Here is a 27,856-nt window from a genome sequence, read left to right as displayed (position 1 = left end):
TATACTAGAGCTAACAAACTTGTAACTTCAACTCCCTTTCCCCCAAAGCACCAGTTTTATTGATTTCAATTAACCAGACTGAGAGCGAGGATGACAAAGTTGTCTCAGGAGCCACATGTTTTTTATCAATGCTACCAGGATTATTTATCATATTCTCTTATTCTAAATTCAGGGCACTTCAAAATATTTTAGGTAACTTAAAAGTCTCACTGAAATTATCTTTGAAAGTATATTGCTATAAAATGATGTTTATTCATATATCTTTGCCTACTTCACCAAAATTCTTAAGACAAAAAAAGAACATAACTCAATCTTACAAATATACTTATGTAGTATTTGTGACAATATTCAGAGTACTCCATTACAAAAGTGAGCGACTTGAAATATTTGCCCAGTTTGAAAGTTATTGTTTTAAGCAGGCCAAACAACAAAAGTGATATGACTGGGATTTCAAACAATTTCTAGTAAAAAGTATATCATATTAACATAATTTTTATGACAAAATGGTTTTATTAAAAAATAACCCTGTGATTGTTGTTGTTCAGTTGCTAAGTCTTTGCAACCCCATGGACTATAACGCACCAGGTCTCCCTGGACTCTAAGTAAAGGGAAACAACAACTGTACTTTGACAATTTACTGTATCTCTATGCTATCTTCAAAAACACACTTCTTTCTTGTATCACACTCACATCATAACCAAAAAGAACAGGTTTTTTTTAGTTTGAAAAGATATTACAAAACGAAGCACTTAAGATAGCTGGAATCATGACAATGACATACAGTAAAATATTGCTGATACTTGAAAATATCTTGTTTTAGTTATAATTAATGGTTCCAAGCTGATTAGGACCAAAACAAAGAAAACACATACATTTCAAATATAAGATTTTTTTTTAAAAAGTGTAGCATGGAAGGGCTAAAAGTAAAATAATTAGTTTGTGAAATGAGGTATGATAGTTTTGAGTGTTACATAACCATTTTCTGCCAATGCAGATTAATTTAACATAGCAGCTCACACGCTGTTTGCCACTATCTTTATTCACATGACTTGTTAGTAAAATTATTATTCAATGGCCACAGATAATATACATTCAAATATGCCAAATGAAAGAAAGAAAAACCCAGTATGCTCAGAGATGAATGCACATAAGTAAAATGCATATAAATTAATATCCATAATAAATATAGTTTCAATCCTTAAACATTAATATTTAAAAATAATTTAAATAATAAATGCAGTTTTTTTACAGAACTGTATGATTTATTATACACAGAAATACACATTCCCTTTGTTTACAAAGGCTGGTTACAGATAATATGGAATGTTACAGTACCATCTTGCATAAAAGTTTAGTACAGTTTGAAAAAAGAGTGTAAAACTCCTGCCTAATAAATTCAACAAATCAGTTTCTTAATTACATCATTAAGTCGTCCACAACAAGCTATACATAAGTCCACTTTTCAATCATCACTTCAAGTTACTGTATCGAGTACTGTACTTTAAAATGGATTCTTCTCAGTCAAAGGCTTGTACTTTATACCTCCACTCAACTAGATTCAGATGCGAGCTTGATATGAATCACTGAGTTCTGGTTATAAAGTTTAGAAGCTGTCAATGCTGCTTACCAAGTACAAGTCATATGAGATTTATTAGAGATGTGTCAAGTCATAATAAACATTTTATTAGATGATTTTTTTCTTTAAAAAGTATTAAAACTTGGTCATGACTCTCCATTCTGTACCTTGGATACTGGTGGGTGCATGAAGTCCTTAAATGGCACTAATGCTTCTTTGAGAGCAGAGCAGACTTCCGAAGATGAACAGGTGATACATTCTACTAATGTTGGGTACAGAGCAATAACCTGTGCCCATGTGTTATCATCAACTGTAACAATAAGTACATTTATTAGATTTTTAGAACCTTTTTCACCGCCACAAAAGTATTATTAATATTGTTTAAATTTGGAGGAAAATTTGAAGGACTTTTTAGTGCTTTTTATTTCTTGCAATTCTTAACTGTAAAATTGGTCAAGTTAATGAAGCAACTACTGGAGATTATCTTGACAGAAACAGCTTTTGTTCTAGCAAATATGCTCCCATACGCAATGGGACCAGATAACATGTGGGCATTTGCATCTTGCCTGAATATGTCTTACACCACAGAATTTCTGTGATTAAAATTCTGCAGAAACCTGGTTTTGAAGTCAGTTATGGTAGTGTTTTAGCCATTAAAGAAAATGAGTCATTCTGTCTAGATGTTTCTTTTCTTCTATTAAGAAATTAAATCAGAGTTATACTTTCAAGGAACAACAAAGTTAAGAATGCAAAAATATTACAATAGACTTTCTCAGCTAAGATAAGATGGATGGACAAATAAGCTATGTAAGGCAGTGAAGGAGGCACAGGGAATCATTCCTTAGCATGAGATTGCTCAGCCACACAAATATCCAAACAATGCTGAACAGTCTTCTGTTCCTAGCACTATGGCTTCTAGCTCTCAGTAGCGTTATCTACTCTTAAGCTAATAAGACTCACATACCCATAAATAACAGTTTTCTATGTCCATTCTTCCTTGATCATAATTCAACTGTTCAAGACACATCTCCAGTGAATTGCTTATGACCTGCCTTTCACTAAAGACCATTCATAAGTGAATGGTAATTAAGTTTTTGTTGTATGAAAAATAAATAAAATCGAACAGAATCTGTTTCTAGCATTTTGGGTAAAACCATAGTGACATTTGGAAAAAAGCTTTTAAATTATTTGGTATTGGTTAATGCTATCAGAAATACAAGACTATACAGAATTAGAGGTTATAAACAGATATTAAATAAATTGGGGAACAATTTCAAAATGTGAATTGGCTTTATGGGAAAATGATTCAAAGTGGTACCAAGACTGAAATATAAAGTATTTTGTGCTAAATTTATTTCAGGACACCTAAAATTGATATAACTTTCATATATGTAACAAGCAGTTCAAAAGCTCATTAAGTTAAGGGATTCCTCAAGGCATAATGGTAATAGGTATCAGAATTTCCATTGCTAATAGAAACATAATTTCCATTACATTTCTGTAACCATAAAATCTAACGTCACAAATGTGGCTCAAGGGTTTTTTGGCATGCCATGGCTTTGGAGCTACAAGAAGCCCCTGAGGCACAGTGTAGTATGAAGTCTCAGTCTTTGAAAGCTGCAGCTACCCTATCAACATGGTGCAAAGCTGTAGCACCTTGGGAAGCCCCAGATGCCCCATCGCAATTCCAGCCACAGTCGCCAACCTGGACTCTGCCTCCTCAGCTGACTTCACCATCTTCTTACTCCTGCTGTGACAAGGCATGTCCATCCTGGCTCTTTTGAGACAGCTGCTGATCATGAAGCCGTTTTCCCCAAGTCTCATGAAAAAACTGCCATATGTGACTCTGGGAAGTAAGCCTTGTATGGCCAGCAGCTGCTTCATGAAGGGCCAGGCCAGGCATGCTTGGTCAGCAGCAGGAGCAAGAAGATGAGGTAGGCAAGGACACAGTGTAAGGGCAAAAAGGACATAAACAGGGGGAAGGGGGTGGATGCGAGAAGTTGAAGCATCCCTTCATTAAATGCAACTGGGCCATCAAGTGCCCAATTTGGATCACATGACTGCAGGGGTGCTAAAATGGCCTGATGCTTCAAGGTTTGGCCGTAAGAGCCTTCGTTATGCAATGCTGTAACTTCAAACGGCCACTGAACAAATGATTGTAACTTGAGAACTAGCTGTAGAATATCTACATTTAGTCTCGTGCCAATTTGAAATTAGTATGATTGATTATCCTTCTGTTATATAATCAACTCATTATATATCTAACTATTCTTAAAAGAATCAAAATATATTTAATTTGCTAAACCAAAACACTTTATTTGCTTTTTTTTAAAATAATTTTTTTAAAAATGAGTAATTTCTAAATTCCATCTTTGAAACGTTTAAAATAATATCCAACTCTCTTTCAAATTATTTAGAACAAATACTTTAATCTTCCAATACATACTGCAATAGGAAAAAATTGCTAACTTATATAACTGTATTTTAAAGCATTTATGGCTTAGCAACTGCAAATTATGACTCATCGTGAAAATCTTTACAATATCAATCTACACTATCAGAGCCAAATTTAACAGTCTATCTTACAAGACTATAATTAATAAAAGAAAAAGTTGATACCCTATAAGAAAATATTACTTACCATTTTCTGGCTGAGTTTTTTTAAGAGAGTCTATGAGAGTACTGACAGCTTTTAAAACAAATATTATTTCTGTAACTTGTTGCCTAGAGTAGGAATAAAAAATAAGATGATGTTAAAATTGTAGAAAGTTATAATCAAGATCTGATTATGCTTATTTTGTAAAGGACACTTTTGTCATTTCTCTATATCCCTTACTATGCTTTAATTTAAATAAAAACTTGTATTTTATCTAAACATTTCTCTTACTTGATTTATTTCAAAAATATTGGTCATTTATAATTAAAGTATCTTCAATAAAGCAGTGGAAAATAAGACTAGCTAAGTATAGTTCTGTTTTCATTATGCATACTAACAATTACTTGAGCAAGTACCGTCCATAGGATGGATTCAAAACAAGCTTGCTGACAAATAATTATGAAACATACAGGTGAAACTTGAAAAACTAGAATATCATGCAAAAGTTCATTTATTTCAATAATGCAACTTAAAAGGTGAAAATAATATATGAGATAGATTCATTATATGCAAAGCAAGATAGTTCAAGCTGTGATTTGTCATAATGAGATGATTATGGCTTACAGCTCATGAAAACATCAAATCTACAATCTCAGAAAATTAGAATATTATATGCAATCAATAAAACAATGATTGTACATAGAACAATATCGGACCTCTGAAAAGTATAAGCATGCATATGTACTCAGTACTTGGTTTGGGGCCCTTTTGCAGCAATTACTGCCTCAATGCGGTGTGGCATGGAAGCTATCAGCCTGTGGCACTGCTGAGGTGTTATGGAAGACCAGGATGCTTCAATAGCGGCCTTCAGCTCTTCTGCATTGTTTGGTCTCATGCCTCTCATCTTTCTCTTGGCAATGCCCCATAGATTCTCTTATGGGGTTCAGGTCAGGTGAATTTGCTGGCCAATCAAGCACAGTAATCCCACGGTCATTGAAACAGGTTTCGGTGCTTTTGGCAATGAGGTCAGGTGCCAAGTCCTGCTGGAAAATGAAGTCAGCATCCCCATAAAGCTCGTCTGCGGAAGGAAGCATGAAGTGCTCCAAAATCTCCTGGTAGACGGCTGTGTTGACCCTGGACTTAATGAAGCACAGTGGACCAACTCCAGCAGATGACATGGCTCTCCAAATCAACACAGACTGTGGAAACTTCACATTGGACTTCAAGCATCTTGCAGTGTGTGCCTCTCGATTCTTCCTCCAGACTCTGGGTCCTTGGTTTCCAAATGCGATGCAAAAGTTCCTCTCATCAGAAAAGAGGACTTTGGACCATTGAGCAACAGACCAGTTCTTTTTTTCTTTAGCCCAGGTAAGATGCTTCTGATGTTGTTTGTTGTTCAGGAGTGGCTTGACAAGAGAAATATGACATTTGAAGCCCATGTCAGGATCCATCTGTGTGTGGTGGCTCTTGATGCACTGACTCCAGCCTCAGTCCACTCCTTGTGAAAGTCCCCAACACTTTTGAATGGCCTTTTCCTGACAATCCTCTCCAGGCTGCGCTCATCCCTGCTGCTTGTGCACCTTTTTCTTCCGCACTTTTCCCTTCCACACAACTTTCTATTAATATGCTTTGATACAGCACTTTGGGAACATCCAACTTCTTTTGCAATTACCTTTTGAAGCTTTCCCTCCTTATGGAGGGTGTCAATGATGGTTTTCTGCACAACTGTCAGGTCAGCAGTCTTTTCCATGATTGTGCTTCCTACTAAACCAGACTGAGAGACCATTCAAAGGCTCAGGAACCTTTTGAAGGTGTTATGGCTTAATTAGCTGATTAGAGTGGGACACTTTGAGCCTAGAATATTGAACCTTTTCACAATAGTCTAATTTTCTGAGATTGTGGATTTGGGGTTTTCATGGCTTGAACTACCTTGCTTTGCATGTAATGAATCTATCTCATATATTAGGGTTCAATTTTTAAGTTGCATTACTGAAATAAATCAACTTTTGCACATATTCTAATTTTTTGAGTTTCACCTGTATGTATACTGAGGAAGAAGAGAAGCCCAAGCTTTGCAGAAATACTGAAGTAAATTTTAGGGAAAAGGAACTTAAAAGACAACCTTTCTTCCTTGCCTCCATAAAGCATTCTTGGCACGCTCAGCCTTGTGTCTATTTGTATGGACAGAAATACCTGGGGTAGATTGAAGTATGTAAGGGTGACATTTTATTGCAGATCCTATTTGTTTCTAGAATTTTTGAACTCTGGCTATGTAAAGAATGATGAAGCAAGAGTTGTTGCTGAGTTGTTTGTTTTTCTTTCAGACTGCTGAGTTTGGAAGATGTTATATGTTAATAAAAAAATCCCTGTAATATTTCATTTTTAAAATTATAGTATAGGCATTTCAAAATACGTTTCTGTTAGAACCTAGTAATCTGTTGTCCAAAGTAAGGGAGAATGCAAATGGATATTCTTTGGATAATTGCTCATATTAATTTCAAAATGTGCAATCTAAGGATTACTGTGCATGCGATTTCTTGCCAACACTTTTCATAGGAACATTAGAATCATTCTCAGAATTAAGCATCTTTCTTCTAAATTCTAATTTTAGGCAAATCAAACTAAAACTTTAGCTAAAAAAATAAAATAAAAATCTCAGCTAAATATTATACAGAACGATTGGCTAGGTGTTTACTTATTGGAGTAATACTTTTTAATGCAATGAAACAGCAAGAAAGAGAGAGATTGTTGTAAGCAAAATATTGTTACTGCAAAACACATAATTTCCCCCCAGAAATTTTTAGTTAAAATAACAATTCTTAGCTCTTAGTATTGTAAACTAGAAAATTATAATAGCTGAACTAATGAATAGAAAAAGATAATCTAACCCAATATTAACTTTATGTTTATATATGATAATTAAAATATATAATAGCAAATACTTTCAGCTGTTCAGTCATAGTCATAACCATCTTTTACCAGCAAGGCTTTTATATAAATCTAAGGGCAAGTAGTATTGATTGGAATCCCACCAAAAACTGAGCTTACAAATCTCAAAGGGGCCAATAAGGCAGGACTTACAAGTTAAGGGCTTGCAAAAAAAAAGCTGGAACAATGTGCCATTTGCTGTAACATTCTTCCCTTCTTTGCTTTTAGAACATTTATATCCAGACTGTCTGGGATGATATGTGCAAAGTTACATATGTTCTTTTTCTGTTAGTTTATTTTAAAAGTAGGAAATTCTTTGTGGGATTATTATTGTCAAATTTATTTAGCAGTGAAAGCAAAGACTACTCTTATAATCATGATGGTATATTCTGAAAATATTTCTTTCTTTAAAACCTTTAACAAATCATTTTGTTATTGGGTAATACATGTTTGCCCAAAAGAATCCTAGATAAACATTAAGTCTCAGGTCTAAAATTAATTAAATGATCACTAATGGGTGATCAGTAAGTAAATGGCCTTATTGAGAAAAGGAATACAGACAAAACAATGATCATACCGTGGAAGAGGACACTTGCCACTTAATCTTTCATCTTCTATGTAACGATAAAGCACATCTTGAGATCGTTTTAATAGAACAGAAAGTGCCATTCGTGAAATATAGCCTTCTTGAGGAGTTGTTACTTTGTTACTGAATGAAAACTGAAGCAATGTTTCAAAACACATCTTGGAAAATTCCTCCCTCATACGAATATCAATTTCTGCCTCTGTCAAAATTAAAACATCCTTATTTTAATAATTTATTTTAAAAGTAGTTAGTGGAATGAATAGTAGGACATATAAAGAAAGACAAAATACCCATAGAGAAAATTAATCAGAGCAAAGTATAACAGGGATAATATAAGAATGTATAGGAACGATTTAACACAAATCTGATTAACTGTGGCCATATCTATATTTTTAATGGTTTAAATTGTCAGCTATTCTAGATAATCATTTTTCCCTATTAATAGACAGCATTCCAAAGAAACTAGTGAGGTGTCAAGGTCTTTTGAAATCAATAGCTTAAATGAGATATAAATAATTTATAATAATGATGAGACTTAAACATGACTTTATTCTATCAGTTTCCTTCCTATCTTCCTTTTGGAAATAAAGATAATTCAATACAGTAGTAGAAATCATATATTTAATCAAACTTATATCACAATATATTCATTGATTAAAGTATTTAATCAGAATATTTAGTAACTTCATCGTCAAGACGTGTTACTTCAAGGAGAAATGATTTCTCAATTTGTTAAGTTTTACCTACAAGTAGAAATATATATTTCTACAACTTAATTTTTAAGAACAGTCACTAAACTATTGTGATTGTAAATATTTTATTAAAAAATATGGTTGCTATATGAGCATAGGAAAAGGCACATTTTAAAGAAGTTATGTGACTAGATGTCTACCTAATGCTACCTTAATGCTTCCTTAATTCAAGAATATTTTTTTCTGAACCCAAATGGCTACAAAGACATAAATTAAATTAAAATTAAGCCCATGTAAATTTCAAAAGACACCCCTTTTGTGTTTTGGATCTGAACAGTACACACTACTGCTAAACATATTAAATCTTTTCCACTGAATTTTTATTGTGCCTGAATATATCTCTTTATAAAATTCTTTTGATTGACATACCTGTAAATGAAGAGGACTGAGAATGTATTGAACCTTTATTAAGCATAGTCATAATCTGACTAACAAATTCCTTGGGAATAAAATTAGCGTATGGCAATATCTCTGTACTGATGAGCTGCACCACCTGTAACAAATGACAAAGTTTTTGAACTAGTAATTTAGTAAACATTCATAGCAAGATTGAAGCAACAACTTCCAAATTAAATGAAATTTTGAATGTCAGCATACTGGAGTATACTGGCCACTTTGTTTAGTATGTATATAAAAATCTTCTGCAAACAGGTATCACAACTGACAGCAAAAGTTATACTTTACAATATTTAGCAATTATTATGATAAAATATTTTGTTATGCAAATATGAACTGTATATTTTTGGATGCTAAGAAATCTATACTTACTTCAACATCAATATTTTCATTTCTTTCAAACTCTTGAATAGAAAGATTATCTGGAGGTACACTGAAAGGCAAGTAAAATAGCCTTAATTAAGGGGTTGGAGAACCATTTTGTAAAAAATACCAAAGAAACATTATCTTTGCTTTAGTAAATATTTCTATGGGAAGATCATTTTAATTAGACCTCAGAATATATCAGTGGTTTACAATTAGTTCGTTATTTACTTGTTTTACTAATGGAGAACTAAGACACATTTGTGAATCAATGGCGGAGTTGATTCTGGAGATTTCACACATATTATGGTATCAAACAATTGCAGCAGCAAGATAGAACCACTATGTAAGTTACAGGAGACAGAAGGACCACAGCTCTTTCCAAACATTTTATGATTCTTAACTTTACTTTATGGTGCTCTTTATCGATTTTGTGTGAAGGAAACATTGGATAACATGGTATTGTCAGATAACAGAAAAGATGCATAGAAACGTGTGGGACAAGATAAGTGGTTGCTAAACTTTTCGGCACCAAGTGCCAAAACGGGAGCGTGCATGTGTGTGCGCGTGTGCACTGGAAACCGGAAGAGCAGCTCCCCAATGCGCACACATGGGAGTGCCGGAAATCAGAAGCTTAGCTTCCTGACTTGCACATGGGTGCTGGCTACCTGGTCTTCCGGTTTCTAATTCGCATGCAAAGACCAGTTGGGCATCGTGTGCATGTGCTCTGGGGAACTGATCTTCTGGTTTCCGGCATTCCCGCATGCACGAAGACCAGCTGGCCAGGGTGCATGCGTGTGCCGGAACCCAGAAGAGCAACAGGTGATAACTGGCATGCCTGGAGAGATGGCTCTGCGTGCCGCTTCTGGCATGCATGGCATAGGTTCGCCATCACGGACCTAGACAGTCTACTACAGGGATGTCAAACCCAAGGCCAGTAGGCCAGATCCAGCCTGCAGTGTGTTTAGATCTGACCCGGAACGCTGCCCTGGAAACAGTGAAGGACCAGCCCAGCATCTTGGCCCAGCCCAGGCCAATTGGCGCAGATCTATAACCTGGTGGCGGCCATCCAGGCTGGAATGCAGTCAGGCTACTCCCCCCCTGCCCCAGGTGCATGCACAGGAGGACCACGTTCTGTGCACACACTCAGGGGGTGCTGAGGTGGCAGGGTGACCCCTCACTGCCTCCAGGATGGCCCCGCAGGTCAGATTTAGGGCTGATCACATTCCGGCCCATATGGCCGCCACCAATTTGTAGATCAACGCTGCTGTTCAGTGGTTTGGCCTTGCAGTCCAAGTTCTCTTTCACCAGGACTGCTCCCGCCTCTGCATGGGAAAACCGCTCCTGGCAGTGCTGCCAATGTCTCCCTCTCCCCTTGTTCCTTCCTGAGCACGGAGGAAGGAGATGGGAATGAGAAGGGATGGAAGGAGGGGAGAGAAGGAAGGAAGAATGGAAAAAAGGCAGGGATAGGACAAGTAAGGGGAGGAGGGAGGGAGGGAGGGAGGAAGGAAGATGTGGATGAGAAGGAGGGAGGGAACTTATGAGAGGGGGAGAGGGAGGGTGGGTCTAAGGAAAATCTTGCTTAGCACTTGGCCACAGCAGCCCTGCTGCCCTTTTGTCATCCCCTTGCTCCCTCTTCTCCTGGTGGTCTTCCATCCCATAGCTGAGGTTGCTTTACTTACAAAGCTCAGTCTCCTCACAAGAAGAGGGAATGGGCCTCCCTCTGACCCATACACTTTGCCTTCCTGCACACACCATGAGCAACTGGCTAAGGAGAATGAGCACAGCAGCAGCAGCCTTGAGGAGGAGTTAAGCACAGCTGGGTGCCCCCTCAGGGAATCGGACTTGTGCTGTGATGTGGGGTCCTGGCATCCTGAGAGCTTGAGGGCTAGGCACTTGCCCTTCATTGCCCAGGGCTCTGTGCAGCCCGTACCACTGTGTGTGGGAGTCCTCTGCATGACTTAAGAGTGACGGTGAGGCTCCTCCTCTGGTGGACAAGAGTTGGTTCTTACCCTAGTCTTGCCTTCTGCTGGAGACAATGGAGCCCCCCAGCCCTGCCCGGGATACCACAGTGATGTTAAGCTGCCCACACCCATCCTGGCCACGCCCACCCAATTGGCTGAGACCACCTGTCCATACCCACCCAACCATCCTGCCCCCCCCAGAGGTCAACCACAATCCTGATGCGGCCCTCAATGAAATCGAGGTTGAAACCCCTGGTCTATTACTTGTGTAACAGAGTTACTTTTATATGGTTACTGTGTCAAGCACATAGCAAATACTTATTTGTTTATATATAAATAAATTTATATATATTGTTCATCTACACAAGGTTACTATTATTTTCAATAGGTGATTATTTTTTTTCTATCTTCCTTTTAGCACTGTTCAAGGGTGGCACCACACCTTGCCATGGTAAATGCTCTTATACAATAGGATAAAAACCCCACAGCTACCGCTGAATAAAAACAAGCCAAAAACAACTGCTCCAAATATTGCGGTCGTTATTTAAAGGCACAATGTGGAAAAAATTTCAAATTATTCTATTCCAAAACACTTGAACTTCATCCTCCCTACATTGCCCCACAACTATACAATTATACTTTACCTTTTAGTAAACAAAAAGTTTTCAAAAGTGTTGGCTAGCTCTGGCCACATAGTGTCAAATTTTCCAGAGGAAGCATGCTGTCTAGCAACCGGTAACCCAATTGAGAGAACTTTAAGGAGTGAAGAGACTGCGAGTTTCCATGTGCTTTCTGAAGGGCAAGCATATTTCAGACTAAGAGGCATCCTTAGTGTCTGTCAAAATAAAATATTTACATTGGTTTCAGTAAGATATATGTATATGAAACATATGAAACTTAGCAGTACAGGTAGTTCTCGATTTACTAGTTTGTTTAGTGACTGTTCAAAGTTATAGGCACTGAAAAAAGTGACTTATGACCAATTTCCACACTTATGACCATAATAGCATCCCCATGGTCATATGATCAAAATTCAGATGCTTGGCAATTAACTCATATTCATGACAATTGCAGTCTCCTGGGGTCACGTGATCCCCTTTTTGTGACCTTCTGACAAGCAAAGTCAATGGCGAGGCCAGATTCACTTAACAACAGTGTGACTAATAATTACAGTGATTCACTTAATAACTGTAGCAAGAAAGGTCATAAAATGGGGCAAACTTACTTAAATGTTTCACTTAGCAACAGAAATTTTGAACTCAATTATGGTCGTAAGTTGAGGATTACCTGTACTTGCATTTAAATCCCACTTACAGGCAAAGAAGAAAACAACCTAAAACTTTAGCTGGACTTAAATGCATGAGGTGGAAGAGAAGTCACAACATGTATCATTTATGGGAATGAGTGAAATCTGGGGAATTTTTTTAAAGGCATTTCATGTTGGTTCTGCAAATTATTAATAAGAAACCATCTCAAATGAATGGACATGCAAACTGATTCACACATATTACATACACATACTATTTTTCAGGTATTCTCTAAAATGGTAGAAAAACTGCTGGTTCTCCACTGTATAGCTCTAGGAAATACATGCAAAATTTGAACCAAGTATGTAAATAACTAACAGCCACATACCAAGAAATATCATGTCTGTGGCTTTTTTCATTATGTTCCTAAACATTAAGGGTTGCTAATAGAAAGAATATACTTCACATTAAACTTATCATGTGTATGTGTGGGTAGGCTTTTATGTTACCTCACCTCAGCTTTACAAAACAATGTAAAACTTAAGACATTTAAACACTTTGGTCAGCCCCTTTATTATATATGGCAGGTACCACAGATGAAATAAAGATTTGAATAAATTTTGAATTGCAATGTTCTTTAGACTTAAATGACTTCATCATCCATGAAAGGTAATTAAATTAATAATTTAAAACAAGATAATGTACTATTTTTGATTACTATATCTTCATATCTTTCAAATAATAATTGCTATCAAAAAAGGTTATAAAGGAATGTGATCCACACTGATAATTGACAAAATATGTGATTCTCAAAGAACAAAGATATGGGAGAGTGTAATTATTGAAATAATCTTATAACTGCAAAAAAAAAAAAGGTAATAAGCCACTCTTAGGCTTTCATGCAAGTTTCACAATCTAACCTCAGACTTGGAAAACAACAATGCAGCTCATTTTAAAATCTATATAAAATATTTACCTTGATAATATTTTGAAGGACTCTTTCATTTACCACAGCTTTGTGACAAGCAGTCTTTTGGTACAGATCTACCACAACTTCTAAAGATCTTTCTGCAAATGGTACATAATTAAGTGCTACCCATTCTGCCTGAAACAACAAACAACAGATTTTATAAAAGAAAATAAATAGGCCTAGTTTGGTTGCATGCACATTTTTTGAAAATTACTAAAAGAAAAATATCTGATCCATGAAATAATTTTTAAAAGACATTCCCAGTCCCACATATCTATATAGAATTTTGAACTGGCAATTACGTTTTGAATCAAAGACATTTTTAAACACGTGCAATATTGCAGTTTATGAAGGAAGAATGTTAAGCATGATCTTTTAAAGGATTTTAACTCACCGGTGCAAACAGTTGTATCTATAGTGATCCCATTGTGTTGCATAACAAACAGAATAAGGAAAAATTAATATATTTTTATACTTTTTACCTATATCATTCTTCTGATTGAATAGTATTACTAGTGAAAATGCAATCAAATCAGTGACATTATGTTTGAATTTCATAAAATAAAGTATTAAAAGTAAAATATGTCATTTAATATTCACAAGAAAATGCAAAGTTAGTTAAACCATCTTTGCTAACTAGGACATCTATTTTGTTTTTATAATGTCTTTTCTTAATAGTATCGATATCAAGTAGGAAAGTGACCGGAAAAAAAGAAAACTGAAAAACTTTACATATCTATTTAATTAGTTGGTAACATAAATATTGCAGTTGCTTGATACTTATCAATTCATGCAAAACTATATGTATTTTTCAATCTAAGCTTTTAAAAGCAAAACAGTAAAAGTAAAACATCTTACCTGATTGAATTTTGCATTGGCAATGTGTTTTGTTTCTAGCTGTCCATATTGTGGTGGTTTACAGGAAAATTCAACAAAAGCTAACAACTGATCAAAGATAGCAGGATACATTACTTGCATGTTTTCTGAACCTATACATATAGCCTATAAAAACCAATTAAAAATTAATTTTCCAGAAAATATTTAATTCATTGCAAAAATATGACATGTACATAGTTCAGAAATGTGAAATGCTATAGGAATTAGGTTTCTTTAGTATGAGAAACCTTCATGAAGTCTGTTACTGCTACAAAATATGCTGAACTGATAAAGCAGTCCAGTTTGCTGAACTAATTCAAAGGGTAATTACTTAACCTCTAAACTTTACATTAAATATACTAATACATTAAAGTGGTAACAATTCAGAAATCAATGAAACTCAGATTAGCTAACATTTGATTTACTTATGGTAGATACAATAGTAACAGTGGAAAATGCAGATCAGACAGAAAGATAGAAGTAGTGAGTATTTTTGTCAAATTGCAAAAAAATTATAATTGATAATTCAGGGCAACTGATCCCTGAGTTATATACAGATTATGGAAAGAATACAACCAAAATTCTATAATAATAGTGTGCATAATAACAAAATAATTGATAAAGAAGATAGTTCAAAGGAAGAATATAGTGAAGATAATAATAGTAGGTCAAAACAGTCTGAATGGTATGCTTGTTCAAATGATCTGTCCCACTTTATGCAATATTATATCAAACAAAAAATATTCTAACACAATGGAAAGCTTCAGATAGCTATCACTTCAATTTGTAATTCTATGATGAAACAGGTTAAATAAAATATTTTGAAGAGAATGATTTCACAATAACTAGGTTAATATTAAATAATCTATTTACTTAAGGTAGTCCTTAACTTACGACCACAATTGAGCCCAAAATTTGTGCTAAGTGAGAAATTTAAGTGAGTTTTGCTCCATTTTACCACCATATTTTTAGTGAATCAACCACTTGTCAAGCATTCAAACATAAATCATGTGACCATGGGGACGCTACAATGGTCATAAGTGTGAAAAATTGTCAGAAGTCACTTTTTTCTATGCCGCTATAACTTTGAATGGTTACTAAATGAACTGTTGTAAGTTGAGGATGACCTGTATATTGAGCATTTATCAATATATTTATCTTCTAGGTGGCATATGCAAGAAATTGGTCCATTAAGAAGTCCAAGAATGAATGAGCATTATGATTGTTGAGCATTTGCTTAGAATGTGTATCTATTATTACCTTTATTGTCAGAATACAACATGTGAACAATGAGATTGGCTGAGCTTCCCTTCGTGCTCCCCAACACAGCTCACAGTGAGGACACAAGTCCCTAACCCAGTCCCAATCTTATTACACTATGTGACCTTGTTGCACAATGCACCAGCCCCGCAAGTCTGTCATACTATGGTGACATGAAGTTATTTTCCGTTCAGAAGTCTGACAGCCCACAGGTAGAAACTGTTCTTCAGCCTGTTGGTGTGACTGGCTATGCTTCTATATCTCCTACCCAATGGTAGGAAATGAAGAAGTGCTGACTGGGACGTGAGTCATCCCTGAGAATTTTTCTCACTTTTCTAAGGTAGCGAGCCCTAGCAATGTCATCTAGTGCAGGGGTTGCCAACCTTTTGGAGCTCACCAAACTCATAATTTTAAATTCTGGGGAACCACTAATATGAATTCAAATTTCTTACCAACTGGTTCTGTGGGTGTGGCCTGATCTGTGGGTGTGGCTTGATGGTCATGTGACTGGCTGGGCATGACTTTTACCCAAAATCAGGCAAAGCAGGCAGGCAGATTGAGTTGCTCACAGAATCACAGATTCACTTAGAGATCTATGATTCTGTAATCAGCTACCTGGGTCTCTCACATAAAATTTGCTTGCAAGCCAACCCATAAAATTTGCTAATTTTTTTAATACTTAAAAAAAGAAATAATGAATATTCCACTGAAATCACAAGATTTCAATTAAGTGTAATGGCAAGTTTCATTAATTTCACTGAAACTATATTAGATTAGAATTACACTGATCAATTTAATTTATATTTTACATGTCCATTTCATTTTAAATGAATTACAGCACCAGAAAATTCATTTCAGATTTGTATTTTTTGAAAACATTTTCTTGATTCAGAAAATATGTACCGAATATAACAGTGGTTGCCAACCAGTGGGCTGGGGACTACTGGTGGTCCTCGAGAAAATTTTGGTGGTCCACAGAGAAATGTCACACCCAAAGCATCCCCCAAAGCAATTAATCCAGGCTGCACAGGAACATGGCCTGCAGGAACACAAGGCTTGTGTTGCTTGCATTGCAAACAACATGAGGTACTGAAGGGACAGGGAAAGGGCGGAGGGGGGAACTTGCCCCACTCACCCCACACGCCTCGCCACTGGGCAGCTTCTATGTGCTTCTTTCTTCTGCTTTCGGCTGCACACAAGGAAAGCAGCAAAAGTCTTTCTTTCTCTCCCCCCAACTCTGCCAGAAATGACTTTGGAACCCTACAAGGCATCTTGCTCCAAGAGGCTGCGCCGGTGCAACAAGTCTCACAAAGACTTATTTCTGGTGGAATTTGGGGGAGAGAAAAAAAGACTTTTGCTGCTTCTGCTGCTTTCCTTGCATGAAGCCAAAAGTCTCTCTCACCTGAGAACGGAGCTGGAGACGGTATCCTGTGATCCCAAATAAAGAATGATCGATCGGTAGGAAAATGGGGTGGGGAATTTTCCTGCAGACTTTTTTGGGGATTTTCCCAGGGTCTCTGGTCTGTGGGATTTAAAACTATGAGTTTGGTGGTTTGTTGGCGACCCCTGAAATATAAGGTTAAAGAACTCTGACAGGCAAGGTCTAGCAAAAGAGCCTTCTCTGCTGTTTCCCCCACTATATTCTTCCCTCGGAGGTGAAGCAGACTCACCCCCACTATCCTAATTTTCTGAAAAGCAGTAAAAACATGGCTCTGTGGTCTTGCATGAGAAGCTCAGAGAAGCACACAGCTGTGGGGCTGGTTAGTCTCTGAATCACTTTTTAACTAATTTTAATCTGCCACCTCTTAAATTTTTAACTTTTAAATATACTGTTTTATATTTTAACATTTTATTGCATACTGCCCAGAGTCACTATCTGAGGGATAAATATGAAAAAATAAATACAAAAATAATAAAATTAAAAATGTAACATTAATCTATGTTGTGACAGATCTTTTGAATAAAGAATACTGAGCAGACCGCTTGAAACAGTATTTAAGATGTAGGAAAATTATTTAAAGTAATTAAAGTTAATTATTGTTAATATATAAGGCCATGGATGACAGCATAAAATAAATTGAGTGCTTTTCGTAAAGTATTTAAAAATTGTGTTACCTTTTGTAAGACATCTAAAGCTGTAAGTACAGCTTCTTGCAAACTTGTTAGAACTGCCTCAGTATATGATGGTAAGATGAAAGGAGATGCATCAGAACTGATTGGAACAGAGATTGCACCATGTAGAATGACGCCTAATTTTTGGAGATCATCCATACTGAAACCTGTTTTTATGTGTTGATAGAGGGCTGGAAATATCTGTATTAAAGCTGTAAGAAAAGGCTGGCTGGGAATAAAAGTCATTTTATCAAAAGAAAGCGGGGGCTGTGTACTTTCTGAACCAATTCTAAACCAACTGTTCCATGCAGCCCACCAAAGATCCAAGTCTTCAATTTCATCAGTTATCACAGACGGCTCAGTTGCACTATATTTTCCAATCCTTTCTCCTATAGAATCAGTTCTCATAAAAGATCTTCCAAGGCCAGTGGCAGTCACTGATCCTATGAGGATAGGCACAGGAACATTAATAGCAGGTGGCGTATCAGGTTTTTCCATTTCTCTAACAGGAGATACAATTTGTAAGATTTCCTGAAAGCTTTTCAAAGCAGCCAAAGAAACCTCATTGTTTTTGCTGAGTGCAGCTGACTGAATGTGATCAAGAAGAACATCCCAAGCTTCAGAAAAATCTCCTATTAGGGAAAAAGAAAGCTCAGTAAGATATGCTTCATCATTACTATGATATATACTAAGAACAGCTCACTGGTAAGAGAAAAATTGATTTGTTATAAAGTATAAAAATAAGACATATTACACTACTCTCCAAGGATGTGTGAGATTTCACTAGCCACTCTGCCTCCGTGGACAGTATCCCAAATCTACTGCCTAATCCCCTATTAAACAATACTATGCAAATTCAAGTTACAGTAGGAGACCATTTCAGGAGAAGTCCTTTGTTAAAGCAGAATGTCAATTAAAGCTTAATTTACATCATCTGTGTCATTTTACCATTTTACACAATTATGTATGTGATATAAACTTACAGATAGTCCTTGCTTAATGACTACTTGTTTAACAACCATACAAACCTATGCTGATGCTGAATGAATGGTTCTTTATTAGTCCTCGCGCTTATGCTCATGATCAAGGTGATTGGCCACTAGTTTACAACATTGCAGCATCTTGCAATCACATGATTGCCATTTACTACCTTTATTACTGTCTTCCTACAAGCAAAGGTAATGGGGAAGCTGGCAGGAGGTTGCAAATGACAGTCATATGACACTGCACTTAATGCAATGGTAGAGTTTGACAAGAGCCAGAATTTCCATCGCTAAGTGGCTGGTTACATGAAATTGCATTTTCCAACCTCATCACTTAGCAACAGATATTCAGTCCTAATTATTTTTGTTAAGTGAAGACTACATGTACATAAATGATGAAAATTTAAAGGAATCATATGAACTAATTCAAAAATAGTGGACTCTGGTACCTTGGGATGCTGTTTTGATAGAAAGTTTTTTGGGGTTGCACTTGAAATTAATTAAGATCCAATTAACAATAAGGAAACAGATGGTTTTAACAGAGAGTGTCATAAAAGGAAGAAATTACTTTTCAATTAATGCAGAATCGACAAGAAAATCTTATGATATAATGAAGTAAATAAATTAACCAAATTTGTATTAAAGATAAGAGTTATAAATATAATCGAGATGAAAATTAAAATGTCTTATTTGTGCAAAATACATCTGCAGAACCAAAATGTCTATATAAAAACCCTGTCTTAAACATAAATAAGAATCCACCGTACCTAAGGACTGCAACAAATACCGCCTTGTGTTGAATATTCTAGCTACTCCAGCCAATGTTAGTACCCATGTCTCAGCCCACTGTTTCTCTGCTGTATCTCGTGAATGGTGAATGAGAATGTTACCACCACCAGATTCAATCTTCTCTTTATCAGCAGTTGTAGAAGATTCCCGCACTCTATCCAGCAAATGAAAGAGAACCTATAAAACATTTAAGATTTTTAAACTAATATCTAATAAATAAAAACATTGGCAAATGTCTTTTCTGTAATGAAGAATTTGTAATCGGTATTTTATTTCATTTTATTTTAAATCAGTTTTCACTCCTGGCAACTACCTGGACTAGTCCCTGCTATTTTCTTGGTAAGATTTGAAGAAGGGATTTGTCTTTTTTTTTTGTAGGGCTGAGAAAGAGGGACTGGCCCAAGATCATCCAGTTAGCTTCATGCCTAAAACAGGCTCACGGTCTCAGTTTCTAGCCTGATGTGTTAATCACTACATTAATCTGGCTCTCATTTTAATTTTACTATAATATTTTAAGTTGAATTACCACCTTTGATACAGATTTAAGAGTTACAACAAAGCTAGCTTCTTTAAGTGCTTTTCCTCTGAAATGGAGTAGAATTTTTAAACATTAATTATAATAAGTTATTACTTATACAGTAATAAAGAATTAGAATCATATTACACCACTTTCTAATTTCACCAAATTCTAAAAACATGCTCAAGTGAGAATATTGATTCTATTAACTAGGGATTCAAAATGCAAAATTGATCTAGATAAAACAGAGAAAGAAAAAAGAGGATATTGTATGAGAGAACGCTGTCTGAACAACAGGACAGTAATCAGTGGTTTTTGTCATCTCTCTAGTTCAATCACATGGTTTGTTTAGTTGCTATGTTGCTCAGAAACAATTTTGCTGAAACCAATTGCAGTCGCTAAATGATGTATGTTGTTTGTTTCCATAAATAGTATTTAATTGCAATCTAATACGGTAATTTGATGATGCGCAAGAAGCAGTCCACGTAGTTTTCTTTGATTTTTCCAACCAAGCAAAAACTTCAATTTTCAAGAAGCAAGTAGTCGCTTTTTCCACAGTATGACTCAATCTTCTAATTCTAGAATCTATATTTGATCTTTTACCTGTTGCTAGAAATAACTAATCTCACCTTTTAGCAAATTATACCTGTATCCATTTTTCATATATGTAAGAGAAACTTTCTGGACTGTTAGAGCACTCCTCTCAGAATTTACACTTTCCAACTTAGGTGGGATGCAAAAAGAGAACTAATACAGCAGAAAAAAAGTGAAGTCACCCACACAGCATCTTTACTTGTATGTAATAGACAGTGCATTCAGAAAGTATTCAGACTCCTTTCACTTTTGTCAATTTTGTTATACTGCAGTCTGATTCTACAGTTGTTGAAATTCACTTTTTCTCATTAATCTACACTCAGTACTCCATAATGACAAAATGAAATCAGAATTTTAAAAATGTCTGTAAATGTACTAAAAAGAAAAAACTGAAGTATCGCATTATTCAGTATTCAGACCCTTCACTTAGTACTTTATTGAAGCACCTTTGGCATCAATTACAGCCTTGAGTCTTCTTGAGTATGATGTAACAAGCTTTGCATATCTGGATTGGGGGATTTTCTGTCATTCTTCCTTGCAAATCCTCTCCAGCTCAGTCAGGTTGGATGGCGACCGTTAGTGGACAACTATTTTCAGTTCTCTCCAGACATGTTCTATAGGGTTCAAATCAGGGCTCTGACTGGACCACTCTAGGATACTCAGGTTGTCCCTAAGCCACTCCTGTGCTATCTTGGTTCTGTGTTTAGGATCGTTGCATGTTGGCAAGTGAACTTTTGGCCCAGTCTGAGGTCCTAAGTCCTATGGCATAGGTTTTCATTGAGCACATCCCTGTACTTGGCTCCATTCAGCTTTCCCTCAATCCTGACCAGTCTTCCAGTCCCTGCTACTAAAAAACACCCACACAGCATGATTCACTATTGGAATGATGACGAGCAGGTGATTAGTTTTGGAAGTGTGGCTCTAGCTCATGATTTAATTGGAGTAACTGCTGGAATCCTGTCACGGTGCCTGGTTTCCTCCAGATATAACATTTAGAATCGAGACCGAACAGTTCAATTTTGGTTTTGTTAGACCAGAGAATCTTGTTCCTCACAGTCTGAGAGTCCTTCAGGAGCTTTTTTTGAAAACTCCAAGCAGGCTTTCATGTGTTTTGCACTGAGGAGAGGCTTCCGTCTAGCTACTCTGCCATAAAGCCCAGAACGGTGGCAGGCTACAGTGATTGTTGTTCTTCTAGAATTCTGTCCCATCTCCACACAGGATCTTTGGACTTCAGTCAGAGTGACCATCAGGTTCTTGGTCACCTATCTTACTAAGGCCCCTGATTGCTCAGTTTGATCGGGCAATCAGCTCTTAAAAGAGTCTTGGTTGTGCCAAACCTCTTCCATTTGAGAATTATGGAGGCCACTGTGCTTTTAAGGAACCTCCAGTGCAGCAAAAAAATTATTGTATTGTTCCGCAGATCTGTGTCTCGCAATAATCCTGTTTCTGAACTCTGCAGGCAATTTTTTTTACCTCATGGCTTTTGCTCTGCTACAGAATGCACTGTCAGCTGTGAAGCCTTCTATAGAGAGGTGTATGCCTTTCCAAATCATGTCCAATCAATTTAATTTACCACAGGTCAACTCCAATCAAGGTGTAGAAACATGTTAGCAAAAATCAAGAGAAATGGGAGGCACCAGAGCTACATTACAAGTTTTGTTGCAAAGAATCTGAATACTTATACCTATGTGATCTTTCAGTTTTTTATTTTTAATAAATTTACAGATATTTCTAAAATTCTATTTTCACTTTGTCATTATGGAGTACTGAGTGTAGATTAATGAGAAAAACTGAATTTCAACAACTATAGAAATCAGGCTGCAGCATAACAAAATTGACAAACGTGACTGGGGTCTGAATACTTTCTGAATGCATGTATACGATAAATAACTACAAAACCCATGTTGAAAATACAGTCAAATGTAATTTACAGGCCTGGAAAGATTGGTAACAGAAAATAATTAGTACATAAAAAGGATAATTTTGAGAACTGGGATCAAGTATATTGTAAGAACAATATTATTACATATAAACATCAGTACCTTCCATATAACTGTGTGCCATGTTGAATGCTGAAGTAAAGTTCCATGAGCACCAATTGTAGAGAATAGAGTCTGCCCAGCACTCTTTCTAACTGCAGGGCGTGGATCTACACAGAGTTCACCGAGCTTGGCATATAGGCAAAGCCAGAGGCAATCAAATGGTGGTGCTGGATGGAAGGGACGGTTCAATGTTGTCCCGTTTTCTTCTGCTTGCTTCTGTAACACTGATTCTTCCTTGTTTAATTCCTTTTCAATAATTTCACCTCTTTGGAAGAAATAGTCTGAAATATTCCACTACAAAACAAAGAGGACTTTTTTATATATGATTTCTGAACATAAAGAAGAATGGCAATCCTGCACTGGTAATGTAAAAAAAGCCCTCGCAGTTAAATGCACTATATAAACGAATTGTTCTGAACATTTAGCTATGCTTTAGCTTGGTATTATTTTTATGCACCATTTATGATGGATTGATGAATGTAGGCATTTGATGAACTATTGTTAGGTATATTCCTTCTAAAATACGTGATTATGATTTTGAATAAAAATATTATAGAACACTTTGGTAATTCCTTTTTAATGAAAACCAGTAAGATGAAAAAGCAGATCTTTTAGCCAAATTCCCACAGAAATGGAATTTCATCAAATACATTTTGGTTTAGAAGTGAACTATTTTCTTTTTAAAAAATCACTAAAGTATTTATATGTATGCTTTAAGTGAACCAGCTCCAATTTTAGGTTGCTGATAATACACAAAATACTTCCTATTTTGTATAGTAAAAAATAACACTTAAAATGGCAATTGTGTCCATTATTTTATACAGAACATGGTATTTTATATATCGTAATATCTTTTAAGATCATTGAGTTTTATTTCAGTGATACAGGTATATGTACAGTACTTGGATGCCCTAATATATTAACATGTACAATCAGGAGTAAGTAAAGTTTGCTTAAAACAATAGTCCCTAGCATTAGGCACATGGTTACTATAAGAGCATGTTACATTGTATATTAGTGCATTAATGTGTTAGTATATTAATGATTGATATGTTGGTAAATTCCAAATTAATGTCTCTTTAGTTAGATCTAAAAATATGATACCTAACTTGATTGTTAGGTTCTGTATTCTGACTAATATGCTAGTGATAGTTTAAAAATGGTAGCTGAACTATTATATTTAACTTTTTCTTTTAAGTTTGTGCTATGCAATTATAATGGCTCCCTGCTGGCCATAACAAGAATACTTATTAACATTTATTTGCCAAACGCTTTTATAACTCCATATTTATTTTGAAGCAATCTCTAACATGATTTGGTTTATTTATCAGAAAATGAGAACAGAATATCAATTTAAACCTTCACATAAAAATCTACATATTTAGGGGGTAAAAATAATAGAATAAATTAAGCCTCACCAAAAGACCAATTGATGTTAAACTGATGTTTAGTTCTTGGTTGTGAAGTCCAAAACTTCCAGCGACATCTACTACAATCTGTAGGCAAGTACATGGCATTGTTGGCAAAAAGTCAGTCACAACCAACTGGAGACACTGGAATGCAGTCCGGATTAGAGATTCTCTATTAACAAAATCAATACTTAGTTATAAATAAGAATTATGATACAGGTGGTCCTCAACTTATGATCAATTGTTTAATGACTGTTTGAAGTTGTGATGGATTTAAAGAAAGCTACCTGTGACCTATCCTTGAAGTTACAACTCCTGATCCCCCATGGTCACATTTGTTTATTTATTTAAATATATAAAGGTTGAAAGAAGTGCATGGGTTTGCATTATAATACACCGGCTGAAACTACTGTTCTTCCCTATAGGTTCGAGCCATCTCTTTATGGAGGTTAATCAACATGGATTAAGACTATTTAATTAAAACTCTAAAATCTTGGCCTCTCCAAGGAGGAGTTTCTAATGATGGACTGTGAATGTGTATTTAATGCATCTAAACATAGTATTAAAGATTACAATGTCCAACAGGAGTTGTCTGCTTTTTCCAAGAATGTTTTCTTGAGCAGATAGTCCCCCCTTCACAAACCAGTGAGACATGTATCTCCTAAATTTTGGAGGGCATTAACTCCAGCTAGATCTGATGCTCTGCCCATAGCAGTTACGGAGGGCTGAGCTGATACAAAAAAGTTCCATATGGGTTGAGATTGCGCCCTTGTGGACAAGCGAATCACTGAAACCACATCTTGCTGTATTGCACCCTCTATAAGGACTCATCTTAATGTTTTACTTAACACAAAATATCCCACTAATTCTGATCCTTTTTATGTACAAGTACTATTGGATCAGTATAATGCAGTTTCTTTGAACATAGTTAGGTTTTGCTATTTGGTCTGTAAAATTAGGCAGATCATGGTTACCCATTAATAATTTCATAAATATTAATAATTTCACCATTAATTATTAAGAAGTTCACCCTCAGTTGTAATATATTACTATGTCCTGTCCTATAGAGGTAAAGGTTAAAGCCTAGGGATTGTATTTAGTGTACTGGACTGTGTTGGTTGAAATGTCAGCCTCCAATTTTACCATCTTTGATTTTAGTTATTGGTGCTACCCTACTAGAGGTGTGGCAGATAAGATGATCAGCCATGTAAGTATTTTAAATAAAATAGATAAATAAGATACACTTACCCCTGATCACTTCTAATTGCTCCCATAACTCCAAGCACCAAGGGCCATCCAGGCCCTAGACTGTCCCCTTGGCTTTGCAAAATCTGTAAAACACATTCCAATTGCTTGAGTCTAATATCAGGGTGACTGATATTTGACAGCTCTTTCAGTGGGTTTAGTAACAACAGCTGAAGCCTCTGGAAAAAAAAGAAATGAAAATATTATTCATTCAAAGAAAGTAACAAAGTAACTAGAAATGGTAAGATAGTTACCATGATCAGTTGCAAACATCTTCTGTAACATAACTTAAAATTAGAAACAACATAAAATAATGTTCCAACTGTCTCATGAGTGATCAAAACCAAATTCTCTACTATCATAATTTTGTGATTAACCTGCTGCCAGTAGTCCTATTCTTAGAAATACTAGCAGATACAAACAAATGTGACTATACCACTTCTAAGTGTAGGAAAGATGCTTTCCTTGGGATTGAAAACAAACAAGTGCAGAAAAGTTACTTACCGTACTAATGACAAGACTGATTTACACCCAACCTTGTTCATAACTATCAGTTTTATTTAAGGGGACTTTATCATATAAATGGGTAGACTTCATACCTCTAAATTATAGACTATAATTTATAATTTATAGCTTTAAGACATTTTAAACTCCCCTCTTATCATATTAACATATAGGGCCACATCTTCTAACACTGTGATGGCGAACCTATGGTACTCGTGCCGGAAGTGACATGCAGAATCATCTCTCCAGGCATGCCAGCCGTCGCCTGTTGCTTTTCAGGGTGTGTGCAGGCCAGATGGTCTTTGTGAGTACTTGCGTGCCAGAAACTGGAAGACTAGGTGGCTGGCATGCACAACACTCAGCTTCCCAGTGTGCATGCATGTCAGGGAGCTACACTACTGGTTTCCGGCACTCGTGCACACCGGGGAGCTGCTCTTCTGATTTCTGGTGCTCCCTGTGCATGCGTACGCTCCCGTTTCAGCACTTGGTGCCGAAAAGGTTTGCCAACACTGTACATATCTGGTAACAATATAATCACTAGTAAATTAATGCCATGATATGTATTGTATATGCCATAACTTGCTCGTAATGCATTTTTATTCTATCTGGGCTGCAATCCTCTGTCAACTAAATGGGGTTTTCTTGAGAAAAGACTATTCATCAGTGTACCATTATTCAGTCCAATAAGCAGATAATTTCCTAGGAAACCCACTGATTAGCAGAACAACATTATAATCAAATAACATGGCATTGAAATTCTAGTTCTACTCTATTTATAACTACATTTGAATATAACTGCAAAAAACAATTTTGCTTCTTACTCAACATCATTATCAATTAAACTAATTATTTTCTAGCACGCTAATTTACCTGGTTCTGAGAGAGCAAAGGGTCATGGTTAAATGTCAATCCAGCTTTGATGAGAGAAGTTAAAGCTTCTGCTCCCCATTCCCTCATCCTTGAGTTTGGATGTTGGCAGACCTACAGTCAAAATGCCCATTAATAAATATGCAGCACTCTGTATTGCTTTTCAGTCTATAAAATCACTGTTAAGAATATTAATGTCTATGCTGATAATTATAAACCACTCTGTTTTTACATAAGCAAAGCAGTTGTTGCATTATTAGAAGCAAAATGCTTTGTATTTATTTTCAAAAATTAAATATGGTAAATTCAGAGCATATTTATCAGTGAATAATACCTTTATATTTTTCATATTTTACTATAGCCTCTACCCAATTCTGATGATTTGCATGGTTGTAGATTTATGTGTTGTGCCATCCTAACTTCTAAAATGCTAATTCTGCTTATATTAGAATTCATCTCTTTGAGATCTCAGTTTGGTTTTATATATCATTTTCCAACATCAGAATGTGGTAATTCTACATTAGGAAAAGATCAGATAGTAAATAAGTAAGACATACTTGCAAGGCATGCTTACCTTCTGAATTAAAAAATTAGGAAGCAATAAAGGAAAAGGGAAAAATGAAAAATATGAATCTAAGGCAATTCAAGCAATAAATATTAGAATAACAAAACTAAGCTTTATATCGAATATGTATTCATATCTGATGCCTAACATTTCCAGAAGTAATATAATGGTTGAAATGTCAGCCTTGTCTGGAAAGATCTGAATTGAAATATTGGTTCAGTCATGTTGCAATGAATTGTCATAGCTGCCAAGTCTAACCTATTCCCCATATTTGTTAAAAAATGAAACTGAGGAAGATAAAATCATTTATTATCAGCATATAAATAGTAAATAACAATACAAAATATTGGTGTAGCATTGTAGTTTAAAATATGGAACTGACCTATTTTTCAAACTGAATTCTACTACTCCCCCACTTCCTGAGTTTGCCAGCCTAGAAGTAAATTATTTTAATGATATATCAATGCAAAAAATATAATTTTTCTATTAATTTTATGAAGAGAAAAATGCATAGTAAAAATGAAAAAAGATCTGACAATGAGGTGTGGAACATCTATATTCCAATGTTATTACTGCTATTATATCTCATAATTGGCAATGTTGGCTTGAACTGAAATTTAGCAACATTGAAGGGCTACCTGGATTTCCACGTCTGCTAAGCTGAATCACTGCATTTCTGATCAATATAAATTTGTAAATTTTCAAGCATTAATAT

General features: G+C 35.7%; 1 protein-coding gene across 2 annotated transcripts in view; it reads right to left on the bottom strand.

The window, feature by feature from the left end:
* Positions 1-493: 493 nt before the first annotated feature.
* The window catches only part of MON2 (MON2 regulator of endosome-to-Golgi trafficking), a 74,011-nt gene continuing 46,648 nt past the window's right edge, over positions 494-27,856 (bottom strand). The window contains exons 21-35 of one of the 2 annotated variants that reach the window (XM_026700290.2): positions 26,580-26,690; positions 25,209-25,384; positions 23,970-24,132; positions 22,552-22,845; positions 19,377-19,575; positions 17,630-18,258; positions 14,237-14,380; positions 13,773-13,790; positions 13,385-13,513; positions 11,806-11,996; positions 9,207-9,267; positions 8,808-8,931; positions 7,678-7,885; positions 4,218-4,300; positions 494-1,886 (exon numbers count right to left, since the gene is read on the bottom strand). In XM_026700290.2, the coding sequence (XP_026556075.1) occupies positions 1,723-1,886; positions 4,218-4,300; positions 7,678-7,885; positions 8,808-8,931; positions 9,207-9,267; positions 11,806-11,996; positions 13,385-13,513; positions 13,773-13,790; positions 14,237-14,380; positions 17,630-18,258; positions 19,377-19,575; positions 22,552-22,845; positions 23,970-24,132; positions 25,209-25,384; positions 26,580-26,690 (2,694 nt within the window). In that variant the 3' untranslated portion in view covers positions 494-1,722. The remainder of the gene's footprint in view (positions 1,887-4,217; positions 4,301-7,677; positions 7,886-8,807; positions 8,932-9,206; positions 9,268-11,805; positions 11,997-13,384; positions 13,514-13,772; positions 13,791-14,236; positions 14,381-17,629; positions 18,259-19,376; positions 19,576-22,551; positions 22,846-23,969; positions 24,133-25,208; positions 25,385-26,579; positions 26,691-27,856) is intronic. The other variant, XM_026700310.2, reaches the window with a different exon arrangement.

Source organism: Pseudonaja textilis, chromosome 5 (genome assembly GCF_049901715.1).
Source record: "Pseudonaja textilis isolate UNSWEBS1 chromosome 5, rPseTex1.2, whole genome shotgun sequence".
Classification (NCBI taxonomy): Eukaryota; Metazoa; Chordata; class Lepidosauria; order Squamata; family Elapidae; genus Pseudonaja; species Pseudonaja textilis.
This window is presented reverse-complemented; position numbering and strand designations above follow the sequence as displayed.